Source organism: Mus musculus, chromosome Y (assembly GCF_000001635.26).
Source record: "Mus musculus strain C57BL/6J chromosome Y, GRCm38.p6 C57BL/6J".
Lineage (NCBI taxonomy): Eukaryota > Metazoa > Chordata > Mammalia > Rodentia > Muridae > Mus > Mus musculus.
In genome coordinates this window covers 1,106,161-1,122,364 of record NC_000087.7, presented here as the reverse complement: position 1 = coordinate 1,122,364, position 16,204 = coordinate 1,106,161, and the positions used below count along the sequence as shown (strand labels likewise).

The 16,204-nt window shown below is 41.1% G+C and overlaps 1 protein-coding gene across 23 annotated transcripts in view; it reads left to right on the top strand.

Annotated features, from left to right (window-relative positions):
• Uty (ubiquitously transcribed tetratricopeptide repeat containing, Y-linked) overlaps positions 1-16,204 on the top strand; it is a 160,587-nt gene that overhangs the window by 123,409 nt on the left and 20,974 nt on the right. The window contains exon 26 of one of the 23 annotated variants that reach the window (XM_030251564.1): positions 1,563-4,845. The exons of the other annotated variants lie outside the window; for them this stretch is intronic. Within the exon in view, the coding sequence (XP_030107424.1) occupies positions 1,563-1,680 (118 nt within the window). The 3' untranslated portion in view covers positions 1,681-4,845. Of the gene's footprint in view, positions 1-1,562; positions 4,846-16,204 lie in introns of those variants that run through there. 23 annotated transcript variants of the gene reach the window in all.

Below are 16,204 nucleotides of genomic sequence, written 5' to 3'. Positions count from 1 at the left end.
TGATGAGTATGAAGTGTCCCTCCTTGTCTTTTTTGATAACTTTGGGTTGGAATTCGATTTTATCCGATATTAGAATGGCTACTCCAGCCTGTTTCTTCAGACCATTTGCTTGGAAAATTGTTTTCCAGCCTTTCACTCTGAGGTAGTGTCTGTCTTTTTCCCTGAGATGGGTTTCCTGTAAGCAGCAGAATGTTGGGTCCTGTTTGTGTAGCCAGTCTGTTAGTCTATGTCTTTTTATTGGGGAATTGAGTCCATTGATATTAAGAGATAATAAGGAAAGGTAATTGTTGCTTCCTGTTATTTTTGTTTTAAAAGTTGGCATTCTGTTCTTGTGGCTGTCTTTTTTTAGGTTTGTTGAGGGATTATCTTCTTGTTTTTTCTAGGGCGTGGTTCCCGTCCTTGTATTGTTTTTTTTTCTGTTATTATCTTTTGAAGGGCTGGATTCGTGGAGAGATAATGGGTGAATTTAGTTTTGTAGTGGAATACTTTGGTTTCTCCATCTATGGTAATTGAGAGTTTGGCTGGGTATAGTAGCCAGGGCTGGCATTTGTGTTCTCTTAGTGTCTGTATAACATCTGTCCAGGCTCTTCTGGCTTTCATAGTCTCTGGTGAAAAATCTGGTGTAATTCTGATAGGCTTGCCTTTATATGTTACTTGACCTTTTTCCCTTACTGCTTTTAGTATTCTATCTTTATTTAGTGCATTTGATGTTCTGATTATTATGTGTTGGGAGGAATTTCTTTTCTGGTCCTGTCTATTTGGAGTTCTGTAGGCTTCTTGTATGTTCATGGGCATCTCTTTCTTTAGATTTGGGAAGTTTTCTTCAATAATTTTGTTGAAGATGTTTGCTGGTCCTTTGAGTTGAAAATCTTCATTCTCATCCACTCCTATTATGCGTAGGTTTGGTCTTCTCATTGTGTCCTGGATTTCCTGGATGTTTTGAGTTAGGATCTTTTTGCATTTTCCATTTTCTTTGATTGTTGTGCCGATGTTCTCTATGGAGTCTTCTGCACCTGAGATTCTCTCTTCCATCTCTTGTATTCTGTTGCTGATGCTGGCATCTATGGTTCCAGATTTCTTTCCTAAGGTTTCTATCTCCAGCGTTGCCTCACTTTGGGTTTTCTTTATTGTGTCTACTTCCCTTTTTAGGTCTAGTATGGTTTTGTTCATTTCCATCATCTGTTTGGATGTGTTTTCCTGTTTTTCTATAAGGACTTCTACCTGTTTGGTTGTGTTTTCCTGTTTTTCTTTAAGGACTTGTAACTCTTTAGCAGTGTTCTCCTGTATCTCTTTAAGTGAGTTATTGAATTCCTTCTTTATGTCCTCTACCATCATCATGAGATATGCTTTTAAATCCAGGTCTACCTTTTCAGATGTGTTAGGGTGTCCTGGACTGGGCGAAGTGGGCGTTCTGGGTTCTGATGATGGTGAGTGGTCCTGGTTTCTGTTGGTAGGATTCTTACGTTTACCTTTCGCCATCTGGCAATCTCTGGAGTTAGTTGTTATAGTTGTCTTTGTTAAGAGATTGTTCCTCTGTTGATTTTGTTACCCTCAATCAGCAGGCGTGGGAGACAAGCTCTCTCCTCTGAGTTTCAGTGGTCAGAGCAGTCTCTGCAGGCAAGATCTCCTCTTTCGGGGAAGGTGTACAGTTATCTGGTGTTTGGACCTCCTCCTGGCTGAAGATGAAGGCCCAAAACAGGATCTTTCCCAGAAGCTGTGTTGCTTTGGCCAGGAAGGTGGCCGGTTGTCTGGAGTCGAAGATGTCGCCACCTCAGAAGCTCTGTGGCTCTCGCCAGGAAGGTGGCCGGTTGTCTGGAGACGAAGATGGCGCCACCCCAGAAGCTCTGAGACTCTCGCCCGTACCAGAAACGGCTGGCCTCTGTATTCCACACGGTCACCCGTGCAGCCTGCCCTCCGCAGAGTCCCGGAGCCAAGAAGGCTCCCGCCGGCGCCTGTGACACAAACCTCTCAGGCCGGGCAGACCCCCGTGCTCTCACCAGGAAGGTGGCCGGCTGTCTGGAGCTGAAAATGGTGCCGCCTCAGAAGCTCTGTGGCTCTCGCCAGGAACGTGGCTGGTTGTCCGGAGATGTCGCCGCCTCAGAAGCTCTGTGGCTCTCGCCAGGAAGGTGGCTGGTTGTCTGGAGATGTCGCTGCCTCCGAAGCTCTGTGGCTCTCGCCAGGAAGGTGGCTGGTTGTCTGAAGATGTCGCCGCCCCAGAAGCTCTGCGACTCTGGCCCGTACCAGAAACGGCTGGCCTCTGTATTCCACACGGTCTCCCGTGCAGCCTGCCCTCCGCAGAGTCCCGGAGCCAAGAAGGCTCCTGCCGGCGCCTGTGACACAAACCTCTCAGGCCGGGCAGACCCCAGTGCTCTGACCAGGAAGGTGGCCGGCTGTCTGGAGCTGAAGATCTTAACTACAGATTTTTAAAAATTTATTCTTTGACAGATTTATCATTAATATTAAATGGTTGAAACCCCATAAATTTTTATGCTTACTAGACATTTGTTTGCTGTTGATTTTAAGTTTTTAATGCATAATGTTTAGGTCTGGTAGGTTATACAGAGCCATTTCGGTCCTTCTGAATTTGGTCAGGTTTGTTTTGTGTCTCAGGATATGTTTTATTTTAGAGAAACTTCAGTGGTCTATTGAGTAGAATGTTCTTTCTTTGGTGTTTGGGTAGAATATGCTTATGTGTTGATATGGTGTATAATATTTTTAAATTCTACTGTTTCTCTGCTTAATTTTTGTTCTGACTTCCATTTGGTTTGAGAAAGTAATGTATTGAAGTTTCCCATTGTTAAATGGTTGATGTTAATCTGTAACTTTATTCTCAGTAATTGCTAAGCTTTTTATGAAATTGGTTCATGTATATTTAAGATAATAATGTCTTCTGATTAACTATTTTTCTTCTTAGAATGTAATCTCTTTTTATCTTTTCTGATTAGTTTTAGAATAAAATCTATTTGGTCAATTAATGGCTTACAGATACATGGTAACTTCCAAATCCTATATGATTGGAGTTCTGTTATACATCTTTTCACTCTGTGTGCTTTGTACATAGTACATGACATAGATTTTGTTTTTTTAAAAGTGTTTGTCCTTTGATTGAAGAATTTAGGCCATTGACTTTTTAAATATTATTGAAAGATGTTTTTCTCTTATAGTCATTGTTTTGAATTTTTGTTGGGTTCTCAGAGGTACTTTGCATTAGCAATTAGAGATTCATTTGTTTTATCTCTTGAAATCTCTTCAGTGCCAAGTTCTGCTTCTGTTTTGTTTAGGCATATTCTGCTGAATGTGCATTCTTTTTGCTCATCTGTTTTATGGAACATTTTTCTTTCACCTTCAATTATGGCAGAAAATTTTACTAGGTTTGCAATTGTGGTCTTTTATGACTTGGAATTTATTGCTTTACATTTCTATTGATGAGTATTCTGGGGTTTTTTAAGGGACTTCCTTTATATATGACTCGTGTTCTTATCTTTCAGCTCTCAGTAACTTGTTTTTGTTCTGTATAGTTTTTCAACTTAGATATCCTATAGAGATTTTCTTTTCCAGTCTCATTTATTTAGTATTCTGTGTTTCTTGCATCTCAATGTGGCATTTCAAGCTCACTAACACTTTCAGTGATATCCTCCCTTTTACAGGAAAAGAGTTGGATCAAAACTGTCAAAGAAGGAGGAACATGTCCCCAAAAGGCATGTAGTTCAGAAGGAAGGCAGCATAAAACTACCTGGTTCCCAGTATAAAACGTAGAGTAGGTAGCAGCAAGACAAGGGGTTTGTGTTTCCTGATATTTGCAATCTTAAGAACTGAAGTCCAGAATCTTGCTTGATACCTAATTATTCTGCACATACGCATGTGTGCATGTGCAAATAGCACACTTAGTTTCCTCAGAGTGAAAGTGACCTGTGAAAATGAGAGATGGTACTGTTGAGCAAAACTTTCACTGAATAAAAGACAAATAAGTGCTTAAAGAAGAAAAAGGTAAGATTTTCCAGACACTTACTGTATTTGATGTTGAGTCAAATTACCTGAAGAAGATCAAAAACTTAATAGGAAAGTTCTGCATCTGAAATGGATGGCCTATGTGTTGCCACATCACTCTGAATCAAAAGCATCCTAAAACCCACAGATTAAGTTGCAGCTTATGTTAATTACCTGAAAGTGCTCATAAACTTATAAGTAACTTCACACTCTTTCACTGTTAGCAGTCTGTCATTCATAACCAGCTCTGTGGATGAACTTATTGGTCTTCTACAACTCCAAACAATTCAATTTGATCAGGTCTTGGACAGCAGAAAACAATGAAGTAAATACTTGAGACTTAGGGAGAAAAAACATGTTAATAGTTAAAAGGCTGGGGCTGTGTTACATACAGGTCATCTTGGATTGTCATCTCCCAAACCCTTGATGTTCTCATGCAGGAGCACATAATCTGTTAATCTTCCCAAGGGAAGGGGCTCTTAAATAACCTGAAAAGGCATTATTGCTGTGTGCTTGTGCACTTGAGAATAGCTGCTGCTATGGTGGTGGCTGCCACACTGTACATAGCCTTAGGTCAGCAAAGCCTTTTAGTTCTCTTTCAGCTTGTTCTTCTTGCAACCTCTTTGAGCCCAGAAGACTTCAAGGAGGCATACTGTTCGATAGTAACTCATTTGCTTATCCTGTCTTTTATCATCTTCCTGGTTGCTGTGAGACACAAGTTTGGCCTTTGGATGTCTTTTATTGGTAGTTGCTGGGGATGGAGCTGGAACAGGGGACAGGGCTGAGTCTAGTGTTCAGGCCAAGGAAGGATCCAGGGGTGGTGTGTATAGTCCTGAATAAACTCTATTCTATACTATACCATTGTGTTGCTGGTCCCTCAGGGGGAAGGAATGCCTCAGCATGAGTCTGCAGAGGTACCCTCTTCCCCGTACCTGACTGACTGTGCATCCACCAAAACATATTCCTCCTCTCTTTATCTTTTTATAAACACAACATTTGGTGCCAAGACTTGGATTTAGAAACTCCTAAGGTTTGCATCCCCTGTTACCACTTGGAGAGCCAACACTCACTAGCCCAAACTTTGGAGAAATGGTAAGCCCCCTCTACTCATTGGTCAGAGTAAATGTCCTGATGGTCCCAGGAGAGAGTTCTTGAGCTTAGAGCTATCCTTTTGCTGCCCTTGAGGATGGAGACATTCAGTCTTTTCACTGATCCATGTTCTAGAACATTTTTCCCTTGGGTGAGATCTTCCTCTCTTTTGAGACTGTTCCTTTCCCACTGCTGAGAAATCTAAGGCCTGAGTGAACTCCTCTCTCAGGGCATCAGCCCAGAGCTTAGCCCCCAGATCACTACATGATGACCTGGTAGTCTGGTCTGGCTAGAAGTCTCTACAGTTAGTAATACCTCAGTACTCTGGTAGGGGTAGTTAATAACCCTATTCTCATCCATGGGCTTGTCTACACCACCTTGTCCCTACCTACTGGGATGTCCTGGTCTAATGGTCTAATTCAAACAATATCTATATGTGGCCGCTAAACTGACACTTTAAAACAACTCTCTTGCTAGCAATCTGTAGTGAAGACTTTCCCTTCCGTCATCCCTCATTTGCTTGCTCCCTAGCAGCCCTCATTCTCTCACCATTTGCTCTGCTCCCGATTCAGAGTGGGTCTGGCCCATCCCTTGCATCCTGCCAGAGATTTTGCTGAGATGTTGTTGATTTCCCTCATGTTCCTCATCTGCACTGTCCCTGTTCTCTATTTTGTCCTCTCTACCTGGAACTCATGTAGTGAAAATGAGTCCTGCCTCTGCCAGAGCTGCCACTTTTGCTGCTGCTGTACCACATCTGAGACATAGCAGGACTGCTGTGGGCATACTTTCGCTCTGGTCTCTCACCTCAGCTCTCCGCTTAACCTCCACCATCTGGCAGAGCTCTCTCCTACCCCTTCAGTGAAGATGAAATGCTACTTCAGGAACTTCCTCCGCCCATCTCAGGCTCTGACAGATGGGATTGGGCAACACTGGGTTAGGGCTTCTGGCTGCTAGGACAAAGCTCCTCCCCACTTGTCGGAGTGCACTGCCACTTTCACCACCTTTGTCTCGAAATAAAGCCAGCAAGAGCCAGTCCATCTGAGTGCCATCTAGCCTATTGTGACATCTCAAACCCTATGCCCTTGAGGTAGGAGTGCACCTGGTGCCTTGACCACACATATACACTTGCCTGTCTTGTACCAGAGTCCAGCCCGTTCCCACAGTCTGCCCACCCACTCAGTTTATGTCATAGACCTGGACACACTTTACCTTCTGTCAGCACAGTCTCAAGCCACCACTGTCAGCATTCTTATTTCTTCCATTCTGGTCCACACCAACTCTAAGCCAAGTGTTTCTCTACTAATACAAAATGTGTTTTTCTATACCTGTCAAAGTCACTTAACAATTAAGATTTTCATTCCTGTCCTGCCTTGATAATGGTTTTTGCTACAGATATGATCAGTAGACATAGCTCTCAATCTTCTCAGAAGTCTGCTAATTATTAATATACTTAAGTTTATGACAGACAGAATCTCCCAAAGCCTAACAGCTATCCCCAAGGTCACAGGAGATATAGACACAGCTACAAGAGACTGCCCCGATTGTGGTATGATAACCACTAAGAAACACTGTGGTCAAGACTGGAAGCCCTAAGAGTCAAGTGACTCATATTGCCTAAGTCAAGGTGAGTCATTTCTCATTTCTCAAGTTATTTAATCCACAGGGAAAAAAGGGGCTCTTTTTAAAAGGCTCTTTGTTTTCTGGGTTTAAAAGCCAGACTGACTCTGCCCAAGTTGTTATGGAGACCACAGGGACAGGGGCAGATAGACACCCATGGAAAAGCAAAGTCTTGGCAGACAGAGTCCCTGACAGGACTCCAGGAGTGGGACCAAACCCACTTTTCACAAAACAAATTGGGAACAGAGCAAATAGGTCTGCAGAATGAGGTCTTCTCCTGGCTGGCAGGTCAGCAGTGAACTATAGACGAACTCTGTCATTTTTAATTAATACCTGATTTAATTTATTCTCCAGATTTCTGACTATGTGGACAGCTAAGATAACTGTAGCTTGACAGCTAGAAAACAGACCTAGCTCCTTACCCTAAGGTAATCCACCACTATATTTACTCATTAATAAATTTATTCCCTGGCTAAGACTGCCAGATTCCTTACAGACTTCACAATAAACAATACACAAAATCAGATACAAGCACTTTCACAGATGTAACCTGTTACTTCCTTACCTAAACTCAGTTTCCATTGACTAAAAGCTTCATATTTCCTCTTCTTGCTATACCACTGCCCTAACATCTCCACTATATGATTCAACTATGTAATCAAAAATTCAAATTTTAAGTTTTCTTTGGCTATCTTTTAACTAAATTTAAAGTGGTATATATTCAGTCTCCTAGACAAAAGGAAAAAGCCCCTGTTCAACCGCTTCATTAAAGACTCATCTTAAGACTGTTCATGTTGTTAACTTATGTTGTTTTCTCTTGTAAACTTATAAGCTACAAGAAACCCATTTAGATCTACCTCTCATGGATCAAATAGACTCCACCCAGATGAGTACATCTGCCTATAGTTCCCACTTGCCACCTATTCCAGAAGGTGGGATTCCTCTGGGTTTCATATGTATATCTAAGAAAAAAATTTTTCTTTCTCCCAAATGTACTTAATCTTATTCTCTACCTCTAATGTATATGTGTGTGTTTCAGCATCTTGTCAAGACCAGACTTTAACTACACCGAGGACAACTTCAGAGAAGCAACCCCCACTTGTTCCAGTTTTCTCTCACAGACACAGGTATTTCTACTGAACTTGTTCCTTCTGATTTATCCACAGATGGTTCCACAGACCCTTGACAGCAAGGAAACAGCCAATTCTCCTAAGACTGGACCAACATCCCCCTACCCATTTTCCTAGGTTTCTTAGAGACATGTTACCCCCAAATCAGCAGGAACCAGCTAAAGATCACTTCAACCCTATTCCTGCTCTACCATTACCTCTTTCTGATTTTTTTCTTTTTTAATTAAACCAAAACGAGGAGAGAGGGATAATAGCATTTTGTCTAAGCTCTGCCCCATGGTTGCCTGGCAACAGCCTCGTGTGCCTGACTCAATATAAAAGGAGCTGCTTGCCCCCTCCACTCTCTCTTGTTCCTGCTCTATCCTCTCACCCCTTTCCCCTTTACCCACCCCCCCTCTCCCATTTCCCTCCCCTTTCTTTCTCCACATTCTCCTGGCCAGTCTTCTACTACTCTACTTACTGTCTGTCTGACTGTCTGTCTGTCTCTCTCTCTCTCTCTTTTTCTCTTTCTCTGCCTTTCTCTACCTCTACTACCCCAACTCCCCTCCCCGTCCCCTAAATAAACTCTATTCTATACTATACCATCATGTGGCCCATCCCTCAGGGGACCTTCAGAGGAACCCCCTTCCCCCATACCTGAATACACATCCACCATAACATATTCTCTCTCTCTTTAATCTTTTTATAAACACAATAGTCGAGGTATGGTATGGGGGAAAAGGGTATGTGTGTGGGCCCATGCTGAAGCATTCCCCACTGAGGGACCAGCCTCTATACTATACTCAAAACAGTATAGTATAGAATAGAGTTTATTTAGGGAATGGGGAAGGAAATTGAGGGGATGGGAGAGAGAAGAGGAATAGAGGCTGGCCATAAATATGTGGGGATGGGGTGAGGAGGGGAATGAAGGGAAGAGAGCAAGAGAAGAAGAGGAGAGAGTGAGGAGGGTGAGCAGCCCCTTTTATAGAGAGTCTGACACACCTGACTATTGCCAGGTAACTGTAGTGCAGAGCCTAGAAGAAATGCTAACATTCCCCCTATTTTGGTTTAAATAAAAAGGAAAAAATAGAGGTGATGGTGGAGCAGGAATAGGGTTGTAGTGATCTTTAGCTGGTTCCTGCTGATTTGGGGGTAACATGTCTCTAAGAAACCTAGGAAAATGGGCAGAGGGATGTTGGTCCAGTCTTAGGAGAATTGGCTGTTTCCTTGCTGTCAAGGGTCTGTGGAACCATCTGTGGATAAATCAGAAGGAACAAGTTCAGTAGAAATACCTGTGTCTGTGAGAGAAAACTGGAACAAGTGGGGGTTGCTTCTCTGGAGTTGTCCTCGGTATAGTTAAAGTCTGGTCTTGACAAGATGCTGAAACACACACATATACATTAGAGGTAGAGAATAAAGCTAAGTACATTTGGAAGAAAGAAAATTTTTCTTAGGTGTACATTTGAAACCCTTAGGACTTGGTGGTTGTGGGTGAGGGGAATCCCAATCCCAAGGCACAGGAGAGGAATCCCATCCTCTGGAGTAGGTAGTAGTGGAAACTTTAAGCTATTGATTAGCACATGGAGTGTCTTTGGTCCATGAGAGGTAGATATGAGTGGATTTCCTATAACTTATAAATTTATAAAAGAGATAAATTTGTTAACAACATGAACAGTCTTTAAGATTAGTTTAGGGAAGGTAAAAACCTTTTTGTGGAGCAAAGGAGCAAGAAGGGCTTTTTCCTTTTGTCTAGGAGACAATATACATAAATTTAGTAAAATTAGAAACAATTTTAAATTTCTGTTTGAAACAAAAGGAAACTCAAAAATGCCTTGTTAAGAATATAGTTGATCATATAGCTTAACAAGAGAAACATCTTAAGTCTGTAATTAAAAGACAACCAAAGAAAACTTACATTTGAGTATGATAGCTTATAGTGTAGATTCAGAACGAGATACACTTTACGTTTACCTTAAAAGGCAACCAAAGGAAACTTAAAATTTGAACTTACGATTATAAAAGTCAGATCATATAGTGGAACATTTTATTAGTTAGGCTAATTTATAAGAACTATACTGATGATTATTTGTACAGTGGCATAGCAAGAAGAGCAAATATGAAACATTTAGTCACTGGAAACTGAGTTTAGATAAAGAGTTCCTGAAGGTTACATCCGTGAAAGCTTATATATGAACTTGTGTGTTTTTATCATGAAGTCTGTGAGCAACGCTAACCTGTCTTTTTGATTAAGAAATCTGGCAGTCTTAGTTAATGACTTTGCTAATGAACATATATAAGGTGGATTACCTTGGGCTAAGGAACTAAATCTGCTTTTTAGCTATCAAACTTAGCTTTCTATGTATTCAGAAATCTGGAAAAAATAAATTATAATCTAGGAATGATGTTAATTTAAAATGACAGACGTTGGTCTATAGTCCACTATCTAAACAGTTCCCCGATCCCTGTGATCTCCATGGCAACATGGCCAGAGTCAGTTGCCATCAGGCCCAGAAGACAAAAAGCTTTTTCCTAGGCAATAGGTTCTTGTGAAAGAAATAATCCACCTTAGGGTCAATTGACTTAGGCAATAAGACATATTTAACACTCTGGGTTTCCTCTGATTGTCCACAGTATAGACCATACCCTGGCAGCAGGCAAGGCAATGAAGCAGTGTTTCTCAGTGGTTATCATACCACAATCTAGGTAGAATCTTCCCGCTGTGCCCGTATATTCTTGGAGAGCAAATGTCAGATTGTGGGAGTCTCTGTCTCTCATAAGCTTAAACATTATTAGATTTAGCAGATTTCTGACAAGACTGAGGGCTAGTCTATTAATCATGTGTTAGGCAATCTGTGTTTCTTTAATTACTTGTTGGAGACTGTACCAGTTAAAGAGAGCACATTGTAATTTATTGGTAGTAGCAAAAAACAAGGCTAAACATATATTTAAGACAGTAACATTTAATCTTTTACTGTTTAGAAATCATTATTTGTCAAGGCGGGATAGACGGAAAATGTTTTCTTAATTGACAGGCTATACTCCTACAGGCAGCTAACTGGGAGCTATCTGTAGCAAGGATGATAGATAGTCCTAGGACTGTCCTTAATAAAGATAGATGGCGCTGAGGTTATAGCTCTGCCTGGAAGAAAGTCACGTAGTAATAGAAGCATAGCAGAGACAAACATTCAGTCAAATCAAATCTAAGTGACTCAGTGAGAAGGGTACACAGCTTGGCTTGGTGGCCAGCAGTGGCCACAGCATGCAGCTGAGCAAAGTCCCTGCAAGGGATTGGGATGGACGTATGTGGAGAGCAGGACAAGGGCCAGTGCCTGAAGCATGATTCTGTCTCCTAGCAACTCAGCTCTGGTGGGAGAGTGAGTGAGATCAAATCAGTTCAAGAAAGCCACAAAACCAGACAGTGCACCGTTCCTCCAGAATTCGGAAGCAGCTTGGAAGAGCAGAGTCCTGGGCACACAGAGGTGGGATTGAGGTTGAGCAAATGGCTGCTTTTCCTGAGGCATATTCTGTAGCATCAAGGAGGTGGAGAACCAGGATCAAGAGCAAATAGTGAGAAAAGTGTGGAAGAAGCGGGGAGAGAGCCTACAGATCTCTATTGAAATAGTTGTTTTTAAAGTGCTAGTTAAGTGACCTTGTAAAGATGTTACTTGCTGGGTACTGTGAATTAGACCGGGAGACACAGCTGCAAAGACCTTCCCTTTGGGTATTGGACATTATTAAAATGTTTCTACCGATGTCCCAAGAACAAAATTAATAACAAAGAGGCAGCCAAGTCTAGACCTTTGTCACACGGGAGGTAGTGGCTGTGTGGCCCCCAACCCATGGGAGAACGGTGTACCTAAGCTTAGGATTTTTCTACAGCAGCAAGAGAAAGCTGCTTCTGAGAAGGAGGGAATTCACCCAAGGGTTAGAGGTCCTAGAATGAGGGTCGTGTAAAAGGCCAGTCATAAAGACTGAATGTCTTCATCCTCAAGGACAGGACAGGGAGGCTGCAATTTCAGCGACCCTCCCTTGGGACCAGAGAAAGTGTATACTGATCAGTGTCGGGAGGGAGTTTACCAGTTCATCAGAGATTTCATGGATAGATCTACCAATTGTTGCAGTGGCTGTCCATGTGGCAGCAGGGTTTGTGAACTAGTGATTTTCTAAATCTGAAAGTCTAGGAACCAATGTTGTGTTTTATTTAAACAAACAAAGAAACAGAAAAAAACAAACAAACAAACAAACAAAAACAAAGAAAGAAAGAAAGAAAGAAAAAGAAAAAAGAGACCAGGGATATGTTTGGGTGAGGGGAGTACCTCTGGGGACCCATGCTGAGGCATCCTTTCCCCCTGAGGTACCAGCCACACCATGGTATAATATAGAATAGAGTTTATTTACAGCATGGGAAGTGGAGAGGAATTGAGAGAGGAGAGAAACAGAAGAGGTTGGCCATGAACATGTGGAGAGAGGGGAGGAGAATGGTGACAAATGGGACAGAGAGCAAGAGAGGAAGACAAGAGAGAGGAGGGAGTAAACAACCCCTTTTATAATGAATCAGGCATACCTGGCTGTTGCTAAGTAACTGTTGTATGGAGCCTAGAAGAAATGCTAACAGTTTCCACTGGTATGGTAATGCAAGAACAGTTTCATTAGTCATCGTTGATAATCACTGCTTTTTTTTTTTAAATAGACATTAAATTTTTTGTCAGCCAATTAAAACATTTCTGCATTTTTGAATTCAGTTATCACAAAATTGTTGACTTCTGAAGGAATTATGTTGTCCCCTTTTCTCATGCATATTGGTTTGTAATAATTAATAATTTTCTCACATCTTGGTATGCTGGGGTCTTGTCAGTAACCACCATGTCTTGAAGGCTAAATCTTTAATAGAATGCAGACAGGAGAAAAAGTGTTGTAACAACTATTTCAGCAATGTGAGGCAGTTTTAGAAATATAATTAAAATAAAATAACATTCTGGTACAGTACCCTCATTCACATACTCACTCTACAACACAGATGAACCTCAAGACTACAGTAAGTAAGACTAGCCAGACACAAAACACTATATGTTATGACTGTACCTGTTCACCAGCCCTGGGAAGTTGGCTAGGTTTTCTTCTTTTTGAATGGGTCTTCAGTTCAATTAGAGAGTTGTTGGTTAATGCCAAGGTATGTATGCCACTACTGCACCCATAGAGGGTCATCATGCCATACTGATGGTGATGTGTATCATAGTAGAACTGATGATGCTTCCCTCCTTTGGAAGTTTGAATAGGATACATTTCATACATTTTTACTGTTATTTGTCACTTCTTATTCCCCCTCTTTCCTTCTGTGTTGCCCTTCCTCTCTCCTTTTCAGTTAAAACTCCTCCACAAAATTTCCCATTCAAACTCTTATCTTCTATTCTTCTCTCTAGCTCCTTTCTTATCTTCCTTATTATTCCTTTACATTCATTCTTACTTATACAACATGGTTTCTCTGTGTTATATATTCACATGAAGATTTTGAGCCAGGATGCACAGATTTGTATGGTTTAGATTACCCTACTGGGTATACTCTGTTCTTACTTTAGCTATTTACCTATAAACATCATTTCTTTTTTTTTTTTTTTCTTCATTTAGTTTTTTAATTTCTTCATTCAGACTTCTCAGTCCTTTTTTTTTTCCTTTTCTTTCTTCTTCTGCTTCTTTTTTTTTTAACACAAAAGGGAGAGTTTTAGTTTTCCCACATATTAGAATACATACTATTTCACATTCAATATTGCCATGGCTTCTGTATTCTACCCTCACTTGGAGTACCATCCTTTTACTATTTTTTTAAATTGGATATTTTCTTTATTTACATTTCAAATGTTTTCCTATTTCCAGGTCTCCCCTTCGGAAACCCCCAATCCCATCCTCCCTCCCCCAGCCTCTATGAGGGTGCTCCTCCACCCACCCACTCCCATCTTCCTGCCCTGGCATTCCCTTATACTGGGAAACAAAAACCTTCAGACCCAAGAGCCTCTCCTCCCACTGATGCCAACAAGGCTGTCTTCTGCCACATGTGGGACCAGAGCCATGGGTCACTCCATGTGTACTCTTTGGTTTGTGGCTTAGTCCCTGGAAGCTCTCGGGGGGTGGGGAGGGGCCAGTCGGCCTGTTGACAATGTTACTCCTTCCATTGGGCTGCAAACCCCCTCAGCTCCTTCAGTTCCTTCTCCATCTCCTCCATCGGTGATCCCCAAGCTCAGTTCAATGGTTGACTGTGAGCTTCCTCCTCTGTATTTGTCAGGCTCTGACAGAGCCTCTCAAGAGATAGCCAAATCAGGCTTCTATTATCAAGCACTTCCCCGAATCCACAATAATGTCTGGGTTTGCTGGCTATATATGGGATAGATCCCAGGTGGGGCCTGGATGGTCTTCAGTCTCTGCTCCACATTTTATCTCCGTATTTCCTCCTGTGAGTATTTTGTTCACCCATCTAAAAAGCACATTTTGGTCTTCCTTCTTCTTAGGCTTCTTATGATCTGTGAATTTAATCTTGGGTATCCTGAACTTTTGGGTGGAACTTCTTTTTGTATAGCATCTGCCTCTGTCTGTATCAGGCTCTGGGAAAGCCTTTCAGGAGGCAGACATATCAGGCTCCTGTCAGCAAGCACTTTGGGTATCCACAATAGCATCCAGGCTTGGTGACTATATATGGGATGGATAATATCAACTTATCAGTGAGTTCATACCATATGTGCTCTTTTGTGACTGGTTACCTCACTCAGGATGATATTTTATAGTTCCATCTACTTGCCTGCAAATTTCATGAAGTCATTGTTTTTAATAGCTGAGTAGTAAATTGTGTAAATGAGCCATGTTTTCTGTATCCATCCCTCTATTGAAGAACATCTGAGTTGTTTCTAGCTTCTGGCTATTATAAATATGGCTGAAATGAACATAGTGGAGCATGTGTCCTTATTACATATTAGAGCATCTTCTCAGTATATGCCCCAGGAGTGGTATTGCTGGGTCCTCGGGTAGTACTATGTCCAATTTTCTGAAGAACCTCCAGACTGATTTCCAGAGTGGTTGTACAAGCTTGCAATCCCACCAGCAATGGAAGAGTGTTCCTCTTCACATTTCGACAGATTCTGCTGTCACCTGAGTTTTTTATTTCAGCCATTCTGACTGGAGTGAGGTAGAATCTCAGGGTTGTTTTTCATTTCCCTGATGACTAAGGATGCTGTACATTTCTTTTAAGTGATTCTCAGTCATATGATATTACTCAGTTCATAATTCTTTGTTTAGCTCTGTACCCCATTTTTAATAGAGTTATTTGATTCTATGGAGGCTAACTTTTTGAGTTCTTTGTATATATTGGATATTAGCCCTCTATAGGATGTGGCATTGGTAAAGATCTTTTCCCAGTCTGTTGGTTGCCATTTTGTCCTGTTGACAGTGTCCTTTGCCTTACCAAAGCTTTGCAATTTTATGAGGTCCCACTTGTCAATTCTTGATCTTAGACCATAAGCCATTGGTATTCTTTCTGTTCAGAAAATTTTCCCCTGTGCTCATCTTTCTTTTTTTAAAGATTATTTTAATTTTAGTTACATGTACTTGTTTGTATCTGTGTGTGAGGGCAGATCTTCATGGAGCTAAGGTAGCAGATGGATGTGACCCATGTTAATATGGGTGCTGGGAACCAAACACCTCTGTTAGAGCTCTTAAACTTCCAGTCTTCTACTCAGTCTGATTTCATTTTTCTCTATAGCTGAGTAGTATTCCATTGTGTTTATGCACCACATTTTTATTGTCCAGTCATCTGCTGAAGGACACTTACCTTGCTTCCATGTCTTGGCTATTATGAATACATGGTAACAAACATGACTAAGCAAGTATGTGTGAATCAGGATGTTGAATACTTTCATATTTACCAAGGAATGGGATAGCCAAGTCATAAGGACTCTCCATAGTTATTTCCAGAGTGGCTATACCAGTTTGCAATCCCATCATTAAGCATTTATCACCAGTTATTGATTCTAGTCATTTTTACTGGCATAAGATGAAAAATCTCAAAGTTATTTTAATTGCCTTTCACTCATTGCTAAAAGTGATAGCAATACTTTTTGCACTCTTAGCCATTTTCATTTCTTCTTGAAAACATTGTATTGGGTCATTTGTATTTTGAGTTCTTTGTATATTTTTTATATCAATTTTTTGTCATATGTATAGTTGGTCAAGCTTCTCTTCCACTCTATGAGGCTTCTCTTCTCTTTGTTGTTTACTTAGCTATGGGGAAATGTTTTTGATTTTATGGTGTCCCTTATGTCAAATGTTGGCCTTAATTTCTTGGTAAATAGAACCACGAACGTCTTTTTCCACAGTTGTTTTGTTTTGTTTTCACCTGCTGTATATTTTATGGTAATTCT